Genomic DNA, 20,183 nt, shown 5'->3' with positions numbered 1-20,183 from the left:
GCTCAGGTCCTCCGAGAGGGGAGAGAGAGAGAGAAAGATGAGAGAATTAGAGGGAGCATATACAACATCACACAGGACACCAGAAAAGACAGGAGAATTACACCGGATATAACAGAATGACCCTAGCCCCCCGTTCAAAGGCACTTAAATATTGTCTTGCCCATTCACCCTCTGAATGGCACACATACACAATCCATGTCCATATTGTCTCAAAACTTAAAAATCCTTATTAAACCTGTCACCTCCCCTTCATTTATACTGATTGAAGTGGATTTATGAACATTTGAACATCTAGGCCATGTGCTGTTATAATCTCCACCCGGCACAGCCAGAAGAGGACTGGCCACCCCTCATAGCCTGGTTCCTCTCTAGGTTTCTTCCTAGGTTTTGGCCTTTCTAGGGAGTTTTTCCTAGCCACCATGCTTCTACACCTGCATTGCTTGCTGTTTGGGGTTTTAGGCTGGGTTTCTGTACAGCACTTTGAGATATCAGCTGATGTAAGAAGGGCTATATAAATACATTTGATTGGATTTAACAAGTGACATCAATAATTGGGTTCACCTGGTCAGTCTGTCATGGAAAGAGAAGGTGTTCTTAATGTTTTGTATACTCAGTCTATTGACAAGCATAAGAAAAAATACAAGAGAATGTTCATTCTAAAGCTTGCTGCGCTTTTACTCGGGGAAAAACGAATAGCAACACAGCAAACTACTGATGAACTTCCCAGAGGAAATCAGAGTGCAACATAGAGCAATTGGAAGCAGAACTTCAAGCATTTGAAAAAGAGCATGATCAGACTAGGTCATTTCTACATGATGCGCAGCGAGATTTGTTAGAACAGAGCACAAATAGGCTCCAAAGCGATAAGTCTGACTGAGATACAGATAGCTGCACAGTCAGTCCCACTTAGGGTGTGGCCATGCCAGAGTATGTGAGCAGAGTGAGGAGTGGAGCTTGCCCTATTTGACTGGATCGTGGAGCAAGTTTCCCAGAGGCTGGGGCTTCGGCTTTCTCGCCCCCTTCAATTTCGCTCCAGTAGTGCTCCAGTAGCACTCATTTTACAAGCTCAAGGCGTACCCGGCCCAGCATGCATTTGTAGTCTACTTGTGTGATGCTATAGCACCTTGCTTTAGCTACTGTCATCTAATATTCTAAATATCTTCATAAAGAAGCTGATAAAACACACAGGTGAAAAATCAAGGTGACTTACAAAGATGAGGACCAAGAGCAAGAGAGGGAGTGCGGTTATGTAGTGTCCACAACTAAAGAATGAAAAGACAGGTATCCCGAAAGCATGTACTTACTACGCGTACATGCTAACAGAAAGGAACGAGGTGGGTAGCTAGCTAAGTGTGTCATTTTAGCACATTATTTATGAACAAAAAATAATCTCTAAAAAATGTTCCTTCTATTATCTATACATTAGGCCATCATTGAGGGCATGTTAACTCTATTACGTCTTTCAAGGAGCGTTCTGTTTTCATAGAGATATTTCAACTAAAATCCTTTAGGCCTACCTACAGAACAAAATAAAAATAACTATGCATCCCTGCCCAGCCTGGCATTAGTGGCCCAAACGGTGTTTAGCATCCCAAGTGGCTCTGCAAGAGTTGAGAGCGTATTCTCTGCGGCTGGCCTGCTCTCCAGGCACAATCACATGAGCCTGAAGCTACAGACTCTGGCCAAACTCATGTTTCTAAAAATAAATTCAAAGGCACTGTAGACTGAGCCTAATGAGGCATTTTTCATTTAATTTGTATTTAATTCTAAGTAAGTCAATCAGCATGTATGTGCAATTTTATAGACTATAACGATTTAATACAACAAAATGTTGTTTAAATGCTGAGCTTACACGGAACCCAAACTGGCTGCGCGTGTGCGCCATAGTGTTGACAGTACCAAAATAAAACAACAAATTTACAAAAAACACTGCAGCACAAACAAGTTACAACGTGAAATCGCCTCTATCCCATTCAGACCTTAGAGGACCAAACTACATCTCCCATAATGCAACGCCCGCACCAGCTCAGCTAACCGTCTGCATCACAGAAAGGCATGCTAGCTAGCAACAGCAGCACTTTTAGCACTCTGTAAACTATATTAATAACAACAATAAAACGCTGAACGTTACATGTTTCTAAAGTCTCACATTCCCTTATAACAATATCTACAGCATTAACCTTGGGATGTTTTATTTATTTCACGTTATGGACTTCTGCAAAGGAGTAATCTGCAAGACACACCTTTCTCAGTGTTTTCTCGGACTGAGGAGAACGGCAGCTACGGATAGTACCAGGGTGTTAGTAGGTGAAGCAAGCACCCAGATGAAATAAAATATATTTAATGAAACAAAACCCGAAGATGTTAACATCATTCAGCTACTGTAACTGCCCACCTAACATCAACAGGCAGCACCAGTAGCGCAACAATTAAAAATGGACACCAAAAGTAAAGTTCCTGGCGATCAAAGTGATCTGACTCCCCCTTCTGTCTGAACTTGGAATATTCCTGTTCGCGGGCTTTGGCCCTGAACCTGGTTGTTCTGTTCTGCGTTGTGTACTATTCTAATAATTTGAAGTTTGATGGAATAACCATTTTAATTCTACTACAAATACATTTCATATTAGGCTACATGTCTGACTCCTGACCTATTTAGAGTGTTTATATGCTGTTTAATACGATGGATAAGAGCGTCTGCTAAATGACTAAAATGTAAATGTAAAATGTTTATTTCTATGTTAGTTCTAGTCTTTCTATTTCTATGTTTAGTTAATGGGGTTGACCTTCAATTGGAAGCAGATCGCTCCTCGTTTCTTCTGATTGAAGGTCCTATGTATAGGGGTAGTTTTTGTAATGGGATTGGTGGGTAGTTGTCTCCTGTTTTGTGTCTGTGCACCTGACAGGACTGTAGTGTCATTCGTTGTTTTGTATACGTGTTTCTTTTGTTTTTTCCTTCTTTTCAAAAAATAAATAAAGCAGATGAGTATACACGTTCCCGCTGCACCTTGGTCCAATCCTTACGACGTCCGTTACAACATTACGATATTAAACCTCTACGGGATCAGTGTCCCCCCCCGCGGGATGGTTGAGCTAACGTAGGCCAATGTGATTAGCATGAGGTTGTAAGTAACAGAAACATTTCCCAGGACATATATGGGCAGAAAGCTTAAATTCTTGTTAATCTAACTGCACAGTCCAATTTACAGTAGGTATTACAGTGAAAGAATACCAATCTATTTGTTTGAGAAGAGTGCACAAGGTATTGATAAACCAATTAGGCACATTTGGGCAGTCTTGATACAACATTTGTACAGATATACAATGGTACATTGGATCAGTCTAAAACATTGCACTGACACTGCTGCCATCTAGTGGCCAAAATCGAAATTGCCCCTGGGCTGGAATAATACCTTATGGCCTTTCTCTTGCATTTCAAAGATGATGGTATAAAAAACACAAAAAACGTTTACCAGATCTAATTTGTTATATTCTCCTACATTCATTTAACATTTCCACAAACTTCAAAGTGTTTCCTTTCACATGGTATCAAGAATATGCATATCCTTGCTTCAGGTCCTGAGCTACAGGCAGTTAGAATTGGGTATGTCATTTTTGGTGAAAATTGAAGGGTCCGATCCTTAAGAGGTTCTTTCAAAATAACATAATAGCATATTTTGAGTTTAATTATGTTACTGTGGTTAGTTAGCCAAAGCTCGACTTCAAGTTCAGTCTGCCATCAAGTCGAAACGGTCCTATGGCAATATGTTTTCACCGTGGTGAAGGAAAAGGGATATTGCTTGAAAACGTATCTCAATCCAGGGATGGAAGGTATGCTGTACTCCTAATCTTCTCATTATCCAAGCCTCGAAATCGAGAAGATTGAAATACTGCTAGTTTTTAATTAACTGCCTTTTTCATCAGCATGCTAGGTTATTCCACAACACTTCCGGCAGCAACTCACCCCAACTCTAGATGTCACATTTTAATGGAATCACATTTTTTTCTTATGTCTTATACTTCCGTGTGTTGTGTACTTCTTATTTTACCATTGCGTTATTTAGATTATTTTTAGCCATTGGTGGAGAGGTACTGTCTACTGATGTGTGCTAGCCTTTGGGAGTAACAAGTCATTTATAAACATTTATAAAGTATATATAGGGAACACTTTAGATTAGGGGGTATTAGTGAGGGACTGAGGTATTAGTAAGTGCATGTACTCACATTCATAAAGGCACTCATTAACAAATACACCATTCGTGACATTTATAAATACATTTATAAATATGTATATTAATGGTGAGTCAAACCATTAATCAACCATTAACAAATACCTTGACAATAACTCCTTTATAACTGGTTTATAGTACATTAGTAGTACATTATTAATCATTTACAAATTGTGAACATACTATGATCAAACACCTTATTAATTACCTGATAAATCATGAACAAATATTTAAAATATTGTTTATAAATGTGTAAATAACAATTTATAGATTTCTTATTGACATTTACAAATGTAGGAATAATGATTAATAAATGTTAAGCAAACTCTTCACAAACAGTTTATAAATGGTATATTAAGGGACCTTAATATAAAGTCTTACCGAACATTTTGATCCATCGATGAGACTTCATCAATACATTCCATTATCATTCGTCTCCTAACTCATGTATCTCTATGACATGTAACTGATGTGCTCTGTTTTTCCTTCCTCAGCCACCGTAACGCTGCGGTGAGGAGCTGCACTGCTCAGTACCTGGAGAGACTGGCTAAGGTCATGGGGATGGCTCGTCTCCTGTCGGGGAAGAAAGACCTCACTGACCGTTTCTTGATTGCCGTCAGTAAACTGGCTGTGGACCCTGCACAGGAAGTCAGGTGGGATGTTCGTCCTGTAAAGTAGCTTGCTTAAACATAATGGCCGGCCTTAACTTAGGCCGTGATTCAACCATGGCTCGCTATAGCACTAGATCGCCGACAATGCAGTTTTTAAAGGTAATTTACTCTTGAGTTGACATCTGCAGCGTTTACCACAAATGCAAATTGAAATTGCCTTTAAAAGCCACATTGTCGGCTGTCTACAGCATCTATGCTAAAAGGGTGTCATGGATTGAATTGCGGATTTTAGGTATTCCAAAACAACCACAGGTTCTCTTGGAGGGGAATAGTATTCTAAACACAAATAAGTGCTACGTGGCATAGGAAAATCCGCTAAGATTTTCATAATAATGAACGGTTAAAACCCAGTTGTTAGATAGTTGAGATGATTTGTAGATCAGGTAATGCGGTGCATTACTCAAACCGACCCTCTTGCAAATTCTACCTAATGTATGTCTTATTTTGATGGGATATTGTTTCTCAGGTTGCCATCAATTGATTACTGTTTTTAATCACAGACAGCAGATATGATTTGATATGTTGCACGTTTAAGATGATATTAATATCTTTGTTCTCAGCAGGCATCATGGTCGCAATATCTTGAGAAACGTGGCCACTAAAATGTGGGACAAATTCGCTCCAAGGAAAGAGCGAGAATCCTTGAGGGAGGTCATCTCAAAGGTTAACCTCAAAGAAAGGTACATTCTCTCTGGATGATTAGAAGAAGTATGACAAATGAGCTGATATGATTACAGAAATCCAATCCCACTGGGCACAGTCATCAGTTCAATGTCTAGTTTTGATTTAAACTTGGGAAATGAACCAAAATGTGAAAACAACCAAAAATGTTGGTTAAAAGTTGCGTGAAAAAAATCCAATTGTGTGTTCCACATTGATTCACCGTCGTCACATAGCTTTTTTGTTGTTGTTGGAAAGAGGTGGAAATAACGTTTATTCAACCAGTTTTGGCCCAATGGGATGAATTTAATATACTGTAAGATTATACCTTTCTGTCTTTTCTCTTTTTCAACAGGAATATCTGAATAATCCCCAACTTGACTATATATTTGTATCTAAATATTTGCACATTTCCCAACTTGACTATTATCCCCTCCAGTCCCCAAACTCCAATATTTTCGTTCATTCTAAGAAATTTGACACTATCATCCAAACCTCCATGTAAATGCATTTTTAAGCTGCATTGACTCCTTGTCCAAGTCCTGAATCCACTACAAGGCAATACCAACCATATTCAAAGCACTAAATGACCTTTCCTCGAAGCTCCTATCTGATCTACCAGCTCAATAGTGGTCTACTGAAACCATACTCACCATCTCAGGTGGTGCTCAGATCATCAACCACTGACCTCCACTTATCCTCAAAACCAGCAGTCCTCTTTTGGAGGCAGATTGGTCAGTGCTCCTGTATGGCACCAACATTGTGGATTTTCATCCAATGCTTCTGGACTATGAGAACATTCTTTGGACAATAAAATTAGGTAAAATGGAAGCTGGCTACAGTCTCAGTTTTATCCTCCAAGACAGTGTGAGGATGTGTAACAACAATACCTGTAGTTTAATTTCATGATCAGGGCCAGATTACCGAATGGGCACGCAGGGCACCTGCCCTGTGGGCCCCGACCTCCAGGGAATATCATCATAACATCCAAAACTAAAAGTATAGTGGATGTATATTACAGTACGTGGATATTTTACAATTTGTGAGCTCGTTTCATAATTTGTAGCCATGTTTTATATAAATTTGTGCTCATTTGGTAGAAAGTCGTTAGCATTTAAAAAATAATTGTGGGGATGTTTTATATCAATTTGCTTACTGGTGCTCTTCCATGCCGTCCCTAGGAGGGGTGCGTCACTTGAGTGGGTTAAGTCACTGACGTGATCTTCCTGTCTGGGTTGGCGCCCCCCCTTGGGTTGTGCCGTGGCGGAGATGTTTGTGGGCTATACTCAGCCCTGTCTTATGATGGTAAGTTGGTGGTTGAAGATATCCCTCTAGTGGTGTGGGGGCTGTGCTTTGGCAAAGTGGGTAGGGTTATATCCTGCCTGTTTGGCCCTGTCCGGTGTTATCATCGGATGGGGCCACAGTGTCTCCCGACCTCTCTTGTCTCAGCCTCCAGTATTTATGCTGCAGTAGTTTATGTGTCGGGGGGGCTAGGGTCAGTCAAATTATATCTGGAGTATTTCTCCTGTCTTATCCAGTGTCCTGTGTGAATTTAAGTATGCTCTCTCTACTTCTCTCTTTCTCTCTTTCTTTCTGTCTCTTTCTCGGAGGACCTGAGCCCTAGGACCATGCCTCAGGACTACCTGGCCTGATGACTCCTTGCTGTCCCCAGTGCACCTGGCTGTGCTGCTGCTCCAGTTTCAACTGTTCTGCCTGTGGCTATGGAACCCTGACCTGTTCACCGGATGTGCTCCTTGTCCCAGACTTGCTGTTTTCAACTCTCCAGAGACAGCTGGAGCGGTAGAGATACTCTGAATGATCGGCTATGAAAAGCCAACTGACACTTTCTCCTGAGGTGCTGACCTGTTGCACCCTCGACAACCACTGTGATTATTATTATTTGACCCTGCTGGTCATCTATGAACATTTTAACATCTTGGCCATGTTCTGTTATAAACGCATTTTATAAAATGATTTGCATTTTAATGAGGGAAATAAGTATTTGACCCCTCTGCAAAACATGACTTAGTACTTGGTGGCAAAAACCTTGTTGGCAATCACAGAGGTCAGACGTTTCTTGTAGTTGGCCACCAGGTTTGCACACATCTCAGGAGGGATTTTGTCCCAGTCCTCTTTGCAGATCTTCTCCAAGTCATTAAGGTTTCGAGGCTGACGTTTGGCAACTCGAACCTTCAGCTCCCCTCCACAGATTTTCTATGGGATTAAGGTTTGGAGACTGGCTAGGCCACTCCAGGACCTTAATGTGCTTCTTCTTGAGCCACTCCTTTGTTGCCTTGGCTGTGTGTTTTGGGTCATTGTCATCCTGGAATACCCATCCACGACCCATTTTCAATGCCCTGGCTGAGGGATGGAGGTTCTCACCCAAGATTTGACGGTACATGGCCCTGTCCATCGTCCCTTTGATGCGGTGAAGTTGTCCAGTTACCTTAGCAGAAAAACACCCCCAAAGCATAATGTTTCCACCTCCATGTTTGACGGTGGGGATGGTGTTCTTGGGGTCATAGGCAGCATTCCTCCTCCTCCAAACACGGCGAGTTGAGGTGATGCCAAAGAGCTCCATTTGGTCTCATCTGACCACAACACTTTCACCCAGTTGTCCTCTGAATCATTCAGATGTTCATTGGCAAACTTCAGACGGGCATGTATATGTGCTTTCTTGAACAGGGGGGACCTTGCGGGCGCTGCTGGATTTCAGTCCTTCACGTTTAGTGTGTTAGCAATTGTTTTCTTGGTGACTATGGTCCCAGCTGCCTTGAGATCATTGACAAGATCCTCCTGTGTAGTTCTGGGCTGATTCCTCACCGTTCTCATGATCATTGCAACTCCACGAGGTGAGATCTTGCATGGAGCCCCAGACCGAGGGAGTATGACAGTTCTTTTGTGTTTCTTCCATTTGCGAATAATCGCTCCAACTGTTGTCACCTTCTCACCAAGCTGCTTGGCGATGGTCTTGTAGCCCATTCCAGCCTTGTGTAGGGCTACAATCTTGTCCCTGACATCCTTGGAGAGCTCTTTGGTCTTGGTTATGGTGGAGAGTTTGGAATATGATGGATTGATTGCTTCTGTGGACAGGTGTCTTTTATACAGGTAACAAACTGAGATTAGGAGCACTCCCTTTTAAGAGTGTGCTCCTAATCTCAGCTCGTTACCTGTATAAAAGACACCTGGGAGCCAGAAATCTTTCTGATTGAGAGGGGGTCAAATACTTATTTCCCTCATTAAAATGCAAATCGATTTATAACATTTTTGACATGCGTTCTTCTGGATTTTTTTGTTGTTATTCTGTTTCTCACTGTTCAAATAAACCTACCATTAAAATTATAGACTGATGATTTCTTTGTCAGTGGGCAAACGTACAAAATCAGCAGGGGATGAAATACTTTTTTCCCTCACTGTAACTAGTTAGAGCACAAGTGGAAAAGCGTAGTCACTGGTGGGGACAAAAATAATGTTTGCTTCTTTCAGATGGCAATGTTGTCATTAGCTAGCAAAGTTTGTAAGAAAAAATGTATTGGTCTCCACTCAATCTCTTAGCTAGCTAGCTAATGTTTCACTGCAACTAAAGTCAATCTGGAGACCTCAAAATGAAGACACAAGGTTTTGCTACTAATAACTTGCCTTCTTTAGAAATTGCATCGTCTTTTTAAGCCATAGTAATGCACTTTAGACCAAATCTTCAGCTGGCCGTCCTGGCAGTCCTGAAATGAACGTTCAAAATAATATTGTGATGAAACGTGCAACCCATGTATAGCTCAGTAGTCTCAGAACCCAGAACCAAATTTTGCATGCATGCTGGCCATCTACTAGATTTTGATCTGGGGGCAGACCAACCTGGTCTCAGAGCATTTTGTATTATTATTGTTTTTTAATTAACCATTATTTAACTAGGCAAGTCAGTATGTATTCTGTATGTAAATCCGAGACACTCCAGTTAGTATGATATGTTACGTTTCGTATGGTATGTATTCATTTCTGGTTGTCCATCACCCATTTTGTATGATATATTACAATTCGTATTATGTTACAAATTTGCAAAACGTTCAATATGTTACAAATTTGGTACACGTATTATATGTCAAGAATTTGTGAAATGTACGATATGCTACAAATTCTAGCTAGGTGGGTAGCGTTACCTGGTTGGCATTAGCTAGTTAGGTTTAAAGGGGAAGGGTTAACTAAAAGGGTTAAGGTTAGGGTTAGCTAAAAAGTTTATGTTTAGGGGAAGTGTTAGCTAACATGCTAAGTATTTGAAAAGTAGCTTAAAAGTAGTAAGTAGATGAAAAGTTGCTAATTAGCTAAAATGCTAAAGTTTTCCATGATGAGATTTGAACTCGCAACCTTTTCACCCAAGTTTAGTCAAAATCGGGCCAGTGGTGTCTGAGAGATCGCGTGTGACTAACTAACGTGAGCATTGTACGTACGAACTGACGGAGACAGATCCATAGTCCCCTCTGATTTCATCGTGGGTGACAATGAGTGAAAACAACAAATATTAATGTATTTTCACACAAACTTTTTTTATTGTCGAATGAACAAATAATGTCATCATCGTATAGTATCCAGTATTTTGAAGCTGTCACTTTCAACTGCTCCTTTTGCAGACGTGTTTGTCCATAAAAGGGCATACAGTGGCACCACACCCCCAACACACCTCCAGAGAGTGGCCAATCGGTGTCTGCATCTTGCACTCCTTACACCCGCCCACAACCCTCCCACTTGATTCCACCCCATGTCTCTGCTGACTGATGAGCTTCTCGAGGGCTTGCTTCGTGGCCGGGTCACCACAGTGCGCGATGCCGTTAACCGCCACCCGCTTTGGATCTTTAACGCAGTCCTCCTCATGCCCAATGACGGTGGAGGACAGCCAGGCTGTATCGTATCCGCTCTGTTGCCACGAGCACCACATTGCTACATTCTGCCTATCCATCTTCTTCACGCGGCCCACCCGGACCTTCAGCTGCAATACCACATGTTCTCCAGTGGGGCACCCACCGGGGTAACCCTTCGCCTTGGCTATGTCCCGACTGCAGTAGACCCCCGGGCCCAACGTGCCCCCCGCCGAGGGCCGGAACCCCCCTGTGATGATGGCTCGAGCGCTGTCACGGTGGGTGCCATGGTACATGGTGTAGCCTTGTCTGCCCCGTGGTGCCTGGCCAGGTTTCAGGACAATCTGCTTCTCAACCACAGCCTCCCAACCGGTGAACTGCACCAGCTTCGCTGGCATGGCTCTGCTAACGGACACACAGTTGACACCAATTTGTAAACCGATGAAATCAATCAATCAAATGTATTTATAAAGACCTTTATACATCAGTAGTTATCACAAAGTGCTTTACAGTAACCCAGCCTAGACCCCAAAGTGCAAGCAAAGCAGAAGTGAGAGCACAGTGGCTTGGAAAGATTCCCATATAGGAAAGTGGAGAGGAACCCATCTCAGAGAGCCTATCCTCTTCTGGCAGTACCTCATAATCATCAGTGACAAAATCTATGACTCATAGCATACGTATCGGTGAATCGTTGTGACATGAAATATGAGTGAGAGTGTAATCAATGTGTAATAAGTACGGAAACAATTTATGAACATGTTAAATTATTATGTGACGTGGAGTCATTATTCAGGTCCTGATTGGTCAAGAAGCTTATTTGACACGTCAAATAATGTTATTTGACGTGTATCTTTTTTGACACGCCAAGACCCAAACGGCGTTCCATATGTACCGGGTTAGGCTATATGTGTTGTACACACACATCAATAATGTATTGATGAAAAAACATATTGAAGACATAGATATAGAGAGGTTTTCTTTTCTAAAATCTAACCACTCAAATTATTATTTACTCAAAGTATGTTTCCATGATTTATTCCCCCCCCAAAAGATTATTGACTGAATCTAAATTCAATCTGAAGCGCCGAAGATTCACTTTATAGGGCGATTGACAAAGGCAATGTTCCCGCAGTTGCGGATACTGCATTCACGGTACACGCTGCATATGTCGGCTCAATCAGAAATGTTATTTAAACGTGAACTACAACACAGATATTCTCAGTTACTGATTGAGTACAAAGTATGATGTCGTAATGTATACAAGGTGCCATTGAACAACACAAACCTCTACCTTTTCGACTGAACTAAACTCCATCTTCTCCCTCTATAAAGAGTATTTTGTATAGTCACCACCAGGGCTGGGGTCAATTCAGTGAATAATTGAATTCAAATCTCCCATCATTTATTATGAAGACTTTTCATTTTACTGAACTAACTGAATTAAAGTCAACCCTGATCACCAATACAGCTGTACAGTGGTAATTTGACAGGACTGAGAGAGAAAGCAAAACATACATGTAAGTTAGATAGTAACAACAATAAATCCAGTACTGTATAGTTACCGCTGTAGAAAAACAAAAATCTATGCCTTATAGATCCCAATGTTGTGCAACTGACTGGCTGTGGATACGTTGCAAAAATATTTTTACATTGTTTCTACCTTTTTCAGGTAATTAACCTACCCGTTCTACCTCCAATGTTTTGACAGTGTATCTCTGATAGTTTCACTTTCGATTTTTCAGCTCAACTCAGCTTCCTTGCGTGACATCCATCAACATCATACCCAAAGGAATCTCTTCAAACAATATCCCGTTTGCTTTAGAGATCACATTCACTTTCATTTTAAAGTGCTGTACACGGACTCCCTCATTATTGTATTCATGCTATTCCATATCGTAACGCTAACCCCATTCTCATTGCAAGACATGCCAGGCAATGTTGCCCTCTAGTGTTTTTTTGGAGATACAGCATGTATTATTTTATCATTCGTCATCACGGGTTGTGGTTAATTCCATTTCAATGCCAGTCAATTCAGAAACTAAACCAGATTCAAATGACACATGTTCCTCATTGGAATTGGAATTTCAAGGTACTTCCTGAATTGACTGGAATTTAAATGGAATTGACCTCAAACCTGAGGTTCATCAACCAAAAGTATACTCAGCTGGAAAGAGAAAAACAGAGACAGGAAATAATTTTAGAAAAAACACAATGGAAGTAAATGTTTGTCACTTTTCCTAATAAAAACATAATTGATGTGTGAGTATGTGTGTATATACAATATATATAATTCACTGACCAAAAATATAAACGTAACATGCAACAATTTTTAAGATTTTACTGAAATACAGTTCATATGAGCAAATCAGTCAATTGAAATAAATGTATTATGCCCTAATCTATGGATTTCCCATGACTGGGAATACAGATATGCATCTGTTGGTCACAGATACCTTAAAAAGGTAGGGGCATGGGTCACAACACCAGTCAGTATCTGGTGTGACCACCATTTGCCTCATGCAGTGCAACACATCTCCTTCGCATAGAGTTAATCAGGCTGTTGATTGTGGCCTGTGGAATGTTTTCCCAGCCCCTTCATTGGTTGCGTGAAGTTGACGGATATTGCCGGGAACTGGACGCGCTGTCGTACATGTCAATCCAGAGCATCCCTAACATGCTCAATGGGTAACATGTTTGGTTAGTATGCAGGCCATGGAAGAACTGGGACATTTTCAGCTTCCAGGAATTGTGTACAGATCCGATGACATGGGGCCGTGCATGATCATGCTGAAACATAAGGTGATGGCGGTGGATGAATGGCACAACAATGGGCCTCAGGATCTCCTCACGGTATCTCTGTGCATTCAAATTGCCAAAGATAAAATGCAATTGTGTTTGTTGTCTGTAGCTTATGCCTGCCCATACCATAACCTCACCGCCAAAATGGGGAACTCACTGTCCACAGCAATGACATCACCAAACAGCTCGCTGTCTGCCATCTGCCCGGTACAATTGAAACTGTGATTCATCCGTGAAGAGCAAACTTCTCCAGCGTGCCAGCGTAAACTCAGCAAAAAAGAAACGTCCTCTCATTGTCAACTGCATTTATTTACACTTAACATGTGTAAATATTTGTATGAACATAACAAGATTCAGCAGCTGAGACAAACTGAACCAGTTCCACAGAAATGTGACTAACAGAAAGGGAATAATGTGTCCCTGAACAAAGGGGGGGTCAAAATCTAAAGTAACAGTCAGTATCTGGTGTGGCCACCAACTGCGTTAAGTACTGCAGTGCATCTCCTCCTCATGGACTGCACCAGATTTGCCAGTTCTTGCTGTGAGATGTTACCCCACTCTTCCACCAAGGCACCTGCAAGTTCCCGGACATTTCTGGGGGGATTGGCCCTAGCTCTCACACTCCGATCCAACAAGTCCCAGACGTGCTCAATGGGATTGAGATCCGGGCTCTTCGCTGACCATGGCAGAACACTGATATTCCTGTCTTGCAGGAAATCATGCACAGAACGAGCAGTATGGCTGGTGGCATTGTCATGCTGGAGGGTCATGTCAGGATGAGCCTGCAGGAGGTGTACCACATGAGGGAGGAGGATGTCTTCCCTGTAATACACAGCGTTGAGACTGCCTGCAATGACAACACCTCCAAATCGATCCCGCTTCAGAGTACAGGCCTCGGTGTAAACTTCATTCCTTCGACGATAAACGTGAATCCGACCATCACCCCTGGTGAGACAAAACCGCGACTCGTCAGTGAAGAGGACTTTTTGGCAGTCCTGTCTGGTCCAGCGACGGTGGGTTTGTGCCCATAGGCGACGCTTTTGCCAGTGATGTCTGGTGAGGACCTGCCTTACAACAGGCCTACAAGCACTCAGTCCAGCCTCTCTCAGCCTATTGCGGACAGTCTGAGCACTGATGGAGGGATTGTGCGTTCCTGGTGTAACTCGGGCAGTTGTTGTTGCCATCCTGTACCTGTCCCGCAGACGTAATGTTTGGATGTACCGATCCTGTGCAGGTGTTGTTACACGTGGTCTGCCACTGCGAGGATTTTTAAATTTATTTTATTTTATTTCACCTTTATCCTCTCTAGGGTATGTGGGACGAACCTACTCAACAGCCAGTGGAATCCCGTGGCGCGATATTCAAATACCTTAGAAATGCTATTACTTCAATTTCTCAAACATATTACTATTTTACACCATTTTAAAGACAAGACTCTCGTTAATCTAACCACACTGTCCGAAAAACAGAGCACATCAGTTACATGTCATAGAGATACATGAGTTAGGAGACGAATGATAATGGATTGTATTGATGAAGTCTCATCGATGGATCAAAATGTTCAGTAAGACTTTATATTAAAGTCCCTTAATATACCATTTATAAACTGTTTGTGAAGAGTTCAATTACCATTTATTAATCATTATTCCTACATTTGTAAATGTCAATGAGAAATCTATAAATAGTTATTTACACATTTATAAACGCTATTTTAAATGATTTGTTCATGATTTATCAGATAATTAATAAGGTATTTGATCATAGTGCCTTTTATATGATTTCATAATGTTAACCTCTCTGGGCTAGGCGGGACGAATTCGTCCCACCTACGCAACAGCCAGTTGAATCCCGTTGCGCGATTTTGAAATACCTTAGAAATGCTATTACTTCAATTTCTCAAACATATGACTATTTTACAGCATTTTAAAGACAAGACTCTCGTTAATCTAACCACACTGTCCGATTTCAAAAAGGCTTTACAACGAAAGCAAAACATTAGATTATGTCAGCAGAGTACCCAGCCAGAAATAATCAGACATCCATTTTTCAAGCTTGCATATAATGTCACATAAACCCAAACCACAGCTAAATGCAGCACTAACCTTTGATGATCTTCATCAGATGACACTCCTAGGACATTATGTTATACAATACATGCATGTTTTGTTCAATCAAGTTCATATTTATATCAAAAACCAGCTTTTTACATTAGCATGTGACGTTCAGAACTAGCATACCCACCGCAAACTTCCGGTGAATTTACTAAATTACTCATAATAAACGTTCACAAAAAACATAACAATTATTTTAAGAATTATAGATACAGAACTCCTTTGTGCAATCGCTATGTCCGATTTTAAAATAGCTTTCCGGCAAAAGCACATTTTGCAATATTCTGAGTAGATAGCTCGCCATCACGGGCTAGCTATTTTGACACCCACCAAGTTTGGCACTCACCAAACTCAGATTTACTATAAGAAAAATTGGATTACCTTTGCTGTTCTTCGTCAGAATGCAATCCCAGGACTTCTACTTCAATAACAAATGTTGGTTTTGTTCAAAATAATCCATAGTTATGTTCAAATATCCTCTGTTTTGTTCGTGCTTTCAAGACACTATCCGAAGGGTAACGAAGGGTGACGCACCGGCGTGTATCGTGACAAATAAATTCTAAATATTCCATTACCGTACTTCGAAGCATGTCAAACGCTGTTTAAAATCAATTTTTATGCGATTTTTCTCGTAAAAAGGCGATAATATTCCGACCGGGAAACCCTGTTTTCGTTCAAAGACTAAAAATCTAAAATGGACTCTTCTCGTGCACGCGCGCACCAGTCTCATTGTTCTCTGATCGACCACTTACCAAATGCGCTACTGTTTTTCAGCCATGGCCTGCAAAGTCATCATTTAACGTTCTGCCGCCTTCTGAGAGCCTATGGGAGCCGTAGGAAGTGTCACGTTACAGCAAAGATCCTCAGTTTTCAATAAAGAGAGTGTAGAAGGTGAGTGGTCAGAGAGGGCACTTCCTGTAAGGAATCTTCTCAGGTTTTTGCCTGCCATATGAGTTATGTTATACTCACAGACACCATTCAAACAGTTTTAGAAACTTTAGGGTGTTTTCTATCCAAATCAAACAATTATATGCATATTCTAGTTTCAGGGCAGTAGTAATAACCAGATTAAATCGGGTACGTTTTTTATCCGGCCGTGCAAATACTGCCCCCTACACTAGAGAGGTTATTTAACCAGGTAGGCAAGTTGAGAACAAGTTCTCATTTACAATTGCGACCTGGCCAAGATAAAGCAAAGCAGTTCCACAACATACAACAACACAGAGTTACACATGGAGTAAAACAAACATACCGTCAATAATACAGTAGAAAAATAAGTCTATCTATATACAATGTGAGCAAATGAAGTGAGATAAGGGAGGTAAAGGCAAAAAAAGGCCATGGTGGCAAAGTAAATACAATATAGCAAGTAAAACACTGGAATGGTAGATTTGTAGTAGAGGAAAGTGCAAAGTAGAAATAAATAATGGGGTGCAAAGGAGCAAAATAAATCAAATAAATAAATACAGCAGGGGAAGAGGTAGTTGTTTGGGCTAAATTATAGATGGGCTATGTGCAGTGATCTGTGAGCTGCTCTGACAGCTGGTGCTTAAAGCTAGTGAGGGAGATAAGTGTTTCCAGTTTCAGAGATTTTTGTAGTTCGTTCCAGTCATTGGCAACAGAGAACTGGAAGGAGAGATGGCCAAAGGAGGAATTGGCTCTGGGGGTGACCAGAGATATACCTGCTGGAGCGTGTGCTAAATTCAGTGGGTTTGGCGACGATTATGAAGCCGAAGGCCAGCCAACGAGAGCGTACAGTTCGCAGTGGTGGGTAGTATATGGGGCTTTGGTGACAAAACGGATGGCACTGTGATAGACTGCATCCAGTTTGTTGAGTAGGGTATTGGAGGCTGTTTTGTAAATGACATCGCCGAAGTCTGGTAGGATGGTCAGTTTTATGAGGGTATGTTTGGCAGCATGCGTGAAGGATGCTTTGTTGCGAAATAGGAAGCCAATTCTAGATTTAACTTTGGATTGGAGATGTTTGATGTGAGTCTGGAAGTTGTCGGGTCGCGTCAATTCAAATCTGGTATTACAACAAAATAGTTAGCAAAGAGTAACTCCTGTTTTCTTTGTACTTTAAGTAATGCCAACACTTGAATGGAAAATATGATGTTCGTATATACGGTCTCACTGTAACACCACGCAGGGCAAAACAGCGAAGAGAACGTCACATCCTTTGTTCTCCTTTATATACTCTGACAGAGATAGTTCCTGCTCACTGCTGGCCTGTCAGAGGGAGTATGAGCATGGTTTAAACTTACTCATCCTATCGTTGGCGTGCAGGCTGGTCCCAACCTCGTGACGCACTTCCTGTTGCCGGGTGTAGTTATTGTCTTTAGCAGTTGACTTATCTATAGTTTATATACTTAATATTGTATCATAGCTTCCCTGGTATATTATATAGGTTATGCAAACAAATAGCCAGTTAAATCCTAACAAAGGAGAGTTTACAGTCTAACCAGACACCTAGGTATTTGTAGTTGTCCACATATTCTAAGTCAGAACCGTCCAGAGTAGTGATGCTGGACAGGCGGGCAGGTGCAGGCAGCGATCGGTTGAAGAGCATGCATTTAGTTTTACTTGTATTTAGGAGCAGTTGGAGGCCACGGAAGGAGAGTTGTATGGCATTGAAGCTCGTCTGGAGAGTTGTTAATACCATTTTCAAAAAAAAAAAATCCAGATTTTTATTTCTTCATTTTCGTGACCCAAAACGATGACTCCGATCATGCCGAAATAGCGACATTCTGGACAGGCCTAAAAAAATATTTTTAAACCATTTTCAAAAAAGAGCGCAGATTTTTTTTTCTTCATTTTCGTGACACAAAAACGGTGACTCAGGTCATGTCGAACTAGAGACATTCTGGAAAGGCCTAAAATAAAATTTTAAAACCATTTTCACAAAAAATTACAGATTTGTATTTTTGTGATCCAAAAACGGTGACTCCGGTCATGCCTAACTAGCGACATTCTGGACAGGCCTAAAAAAATATTTTAAAACCATTTTCAAAAAATAAATCAAGATTTTTATTTCTTGATTTTCGTGACCCAAAATTGGTGACTCCGGTCATGCCGAACTAGCGACATTCTGGACAGGCCTAAAAAATTTTTTTTAAACCATTTTCACAAAAAAGCGCACATTCTTTTTTTTCATTTTCGTGACACAAAAACGGTGACTCCTCAGGTCATGCCGAACTAGAAACATTCTGGAAAGGCCTAAAATAACATTGTAAAACCATTTTTACAAAAAAGTGCAGATATTTATTTTTATTTTTGTGATCCAAAAACGCTGACTCCAGTCATGCCGAACTAGCGACATTCTGGACAGGCCTAAAAAACCATTTTAAAACCATTTTCACCAAAATTTTGAGATTTTTTATTTTTGACAGCCAAAAACGACGACTCCGGTCATGCCGAACTAGCGACATTCTGGACAAGCCTAAAAAAAGATTTTAAAACCATTTTCACAAAAAAGCGCAGATTTTTTTTTCCTTCATTTTTGTGACACAAAAACGGTGACTCAGGTCATGCCGAACTAGCGACATTCTGGAAAGGCCTAAAATAAAATTTTAAACCCATTTTCACAAAAAAGTGCAGATTTTTATTTTTCATTTTTGTGACACAAAAACGGTGACTTCGGTCATGCCGAACTAGCGACATTCTGGAAAGGCCTAAAATAACCTTTTAAAACCATTTTCACAAAAAAAGTGCAGATTTTTATTTTTGTGATCCAAAAACGCTGACTCCAGTCATGCCGAACTAGCGACTTTCTGGACAGGCCTAAAAAAAAAAAAAACATTTTAAAACCATTTTCACGAAAATTTTGAGATTTTTTATTTTTGACAGGCAAAAATGACGACTCCGATCATGCCGAACTAGCGACATTCTGGAAAGGCCTAAAATAACATTTTAAAACCATTTTCACAAAAACGTAAATTTTTTTATTTTTGTGATCCAAAAACGGAGACGCCGGTCATGCCGAACTAGCGACATTCTGGACAAGCCTAAAAAAAGATTTTAAAACCATTTTCACAAAAAAGCGCAGATATATTTTTTTCATTTTTGTGACACAAAAACGGTGACTTCGGTCATGCCGAACTAGCGACATTCTGGAAAGGCCTAAAATAACATTTTAAAACCATTTTCACAAAATAGCGCAGATATTTTTTTTTTTTCATTTTTGTGACACAAAAACGGTGACTCCGGTCATGCCGAACTAGCGACATTCTGGAAAGGCCTAAAATAACATTTTAAAACCATTTTCACAGGTGCGGGCAGTGATCGGTTGAAGAGCATGTATTTTGTTTTACTTGCATTTTAGAGCAGTTAGAGGCCACGGAACGAAAGTTGTATGGCATTGAAGCTCGTCTGAAGGTTAGTTAACACAGTGTCCAAAGAGGGGCCAGAAGTATACAGAATGGTGTCGTCTGCGTAGAGGTGGATCAGAGACTCACCAGCAGCAAGAGCGACATCATTGATGTATACAGAGAAAAGAGTTGGCCCAAGAATTTAATCCTGTGGTACCCCCATAGAGACTGCCAGAGGTCCGGACAACAGGCCCTCCGATTTGACACACTGAACTCTATCAGAGAAGTAGTTGGTAAACCAGGCGATGGAATCATTTGAGAAACCAAGGCTATTGAGTCTGCCGATGAGGATGTGGTGATTGACAGAGTTGAAAGCTTTGGCCAGGTCAATGAATACGGCAGCACAGTATTGTTTCTTATCGATGGCGGTTACGATATCGTTTAGGACCTTGAGCATGGCTGAGGTGCACCCATGACCAGCTCTGAAACCAGATTGCATAGCGGAGAAGGTGCGGTGGGATTCGAAATGGTCGGTAATCTGTTTGTTGACTTGGCTTTTGAA

The 20,183-nt window shown here is 41.0% G+C and overlaps 2 protein-coding genes across 13 annotated transcripts in view; one reads left to right on the top strand and one right to left on the bottom strand.

Annotated features, from left to right (window-relative positions):
* LOC106586302 (TOG array regulator of axonemal microtubules protein 1) overlaps positions 1–20,183 on the top strand; it is a 39,159-nt gene that overhangs the window by 5,803 nt on the left and 13,173 nt on the right. The window contains exons 3-5 of one of the 6 annotated variants that reach the window (XR_006763432.1): positions 4,721–4,996; positions 5,458–5,577; positions 5,913–6,388. Coding sequence is in view for 5 of the 6 variants with exons in the window: in XM_045712148.1 (XP_045568104.1) it covers positions 4,721–4,879; positions 5,461–5,577; positions 6,739–6,778 (316 nt within the window). In the remaining variant the exon portion in view is untranslated. Of the gene's footprint in view, positions 1–4,720; positions 4,997–5,457; positions 6,389–6,738; positions 6,800–7,167; positions 7,263–20,183 lie in introns of those variants that run through there. The other 5 variants (XM_045712152.1, XM_045712148.1, XM_045712150.1 and 2 more) reach the window with 5 other exon arrangements.
* LOC106597047 (uncharacterized) lies at positions 10,071–12,346 on the bottom strand. Of its 7 annotated transcripts, none has more exons than XM_045712158.1 (2): positions 11,956–12,346; positions 10,071–10,809 (listed from the first exon to the last, which is right to left on the bottom strand). In XM_045712158.1, exon 2 carries the CDS (start codon positions 10,800–10,802, stop codon positions 10,161–10,163), a length of 642 nt encoding a protein of 213 aa, XP_045568114.1. In that variant the 5' UTR covers positions 10,803–10,809; positions 11,956–12,346; the 3' UTR covers positions 10,071–10,160. The 7 variants fall into 7 exon arrangements, with proteins under 7 accessions (XP_045568114.1, XP_045568111.1, XP_045568112.1 ...); XM_045712155.1 differs by having other exon boundaries at positions 11,967–12,346; XM_045712156.1 differs by having other exon boundaries at positions 10,071–10,806; positions 11,967–12,346.

The sequence above is a fragment of the Salmo salar genome, unplaced genomic scaffold, assembly GCF_905237065.1.
Source record: "Salmo salar unplaced genomic scaffold, Ssal_v3.1, whole genome shotgun sequence".
Classification (NCBI taxonomy): domain Eukaryota; kingdom Metazoa; phylum Chordata; class Actinopteri; order Salmoniformes; family Salmonidae; genus Salmo; species Salmo salar.
Note: the sequence above shows the minus strand (reverse complement) of the source record. Positions and strands in the feature narration are given on the sequence as shown.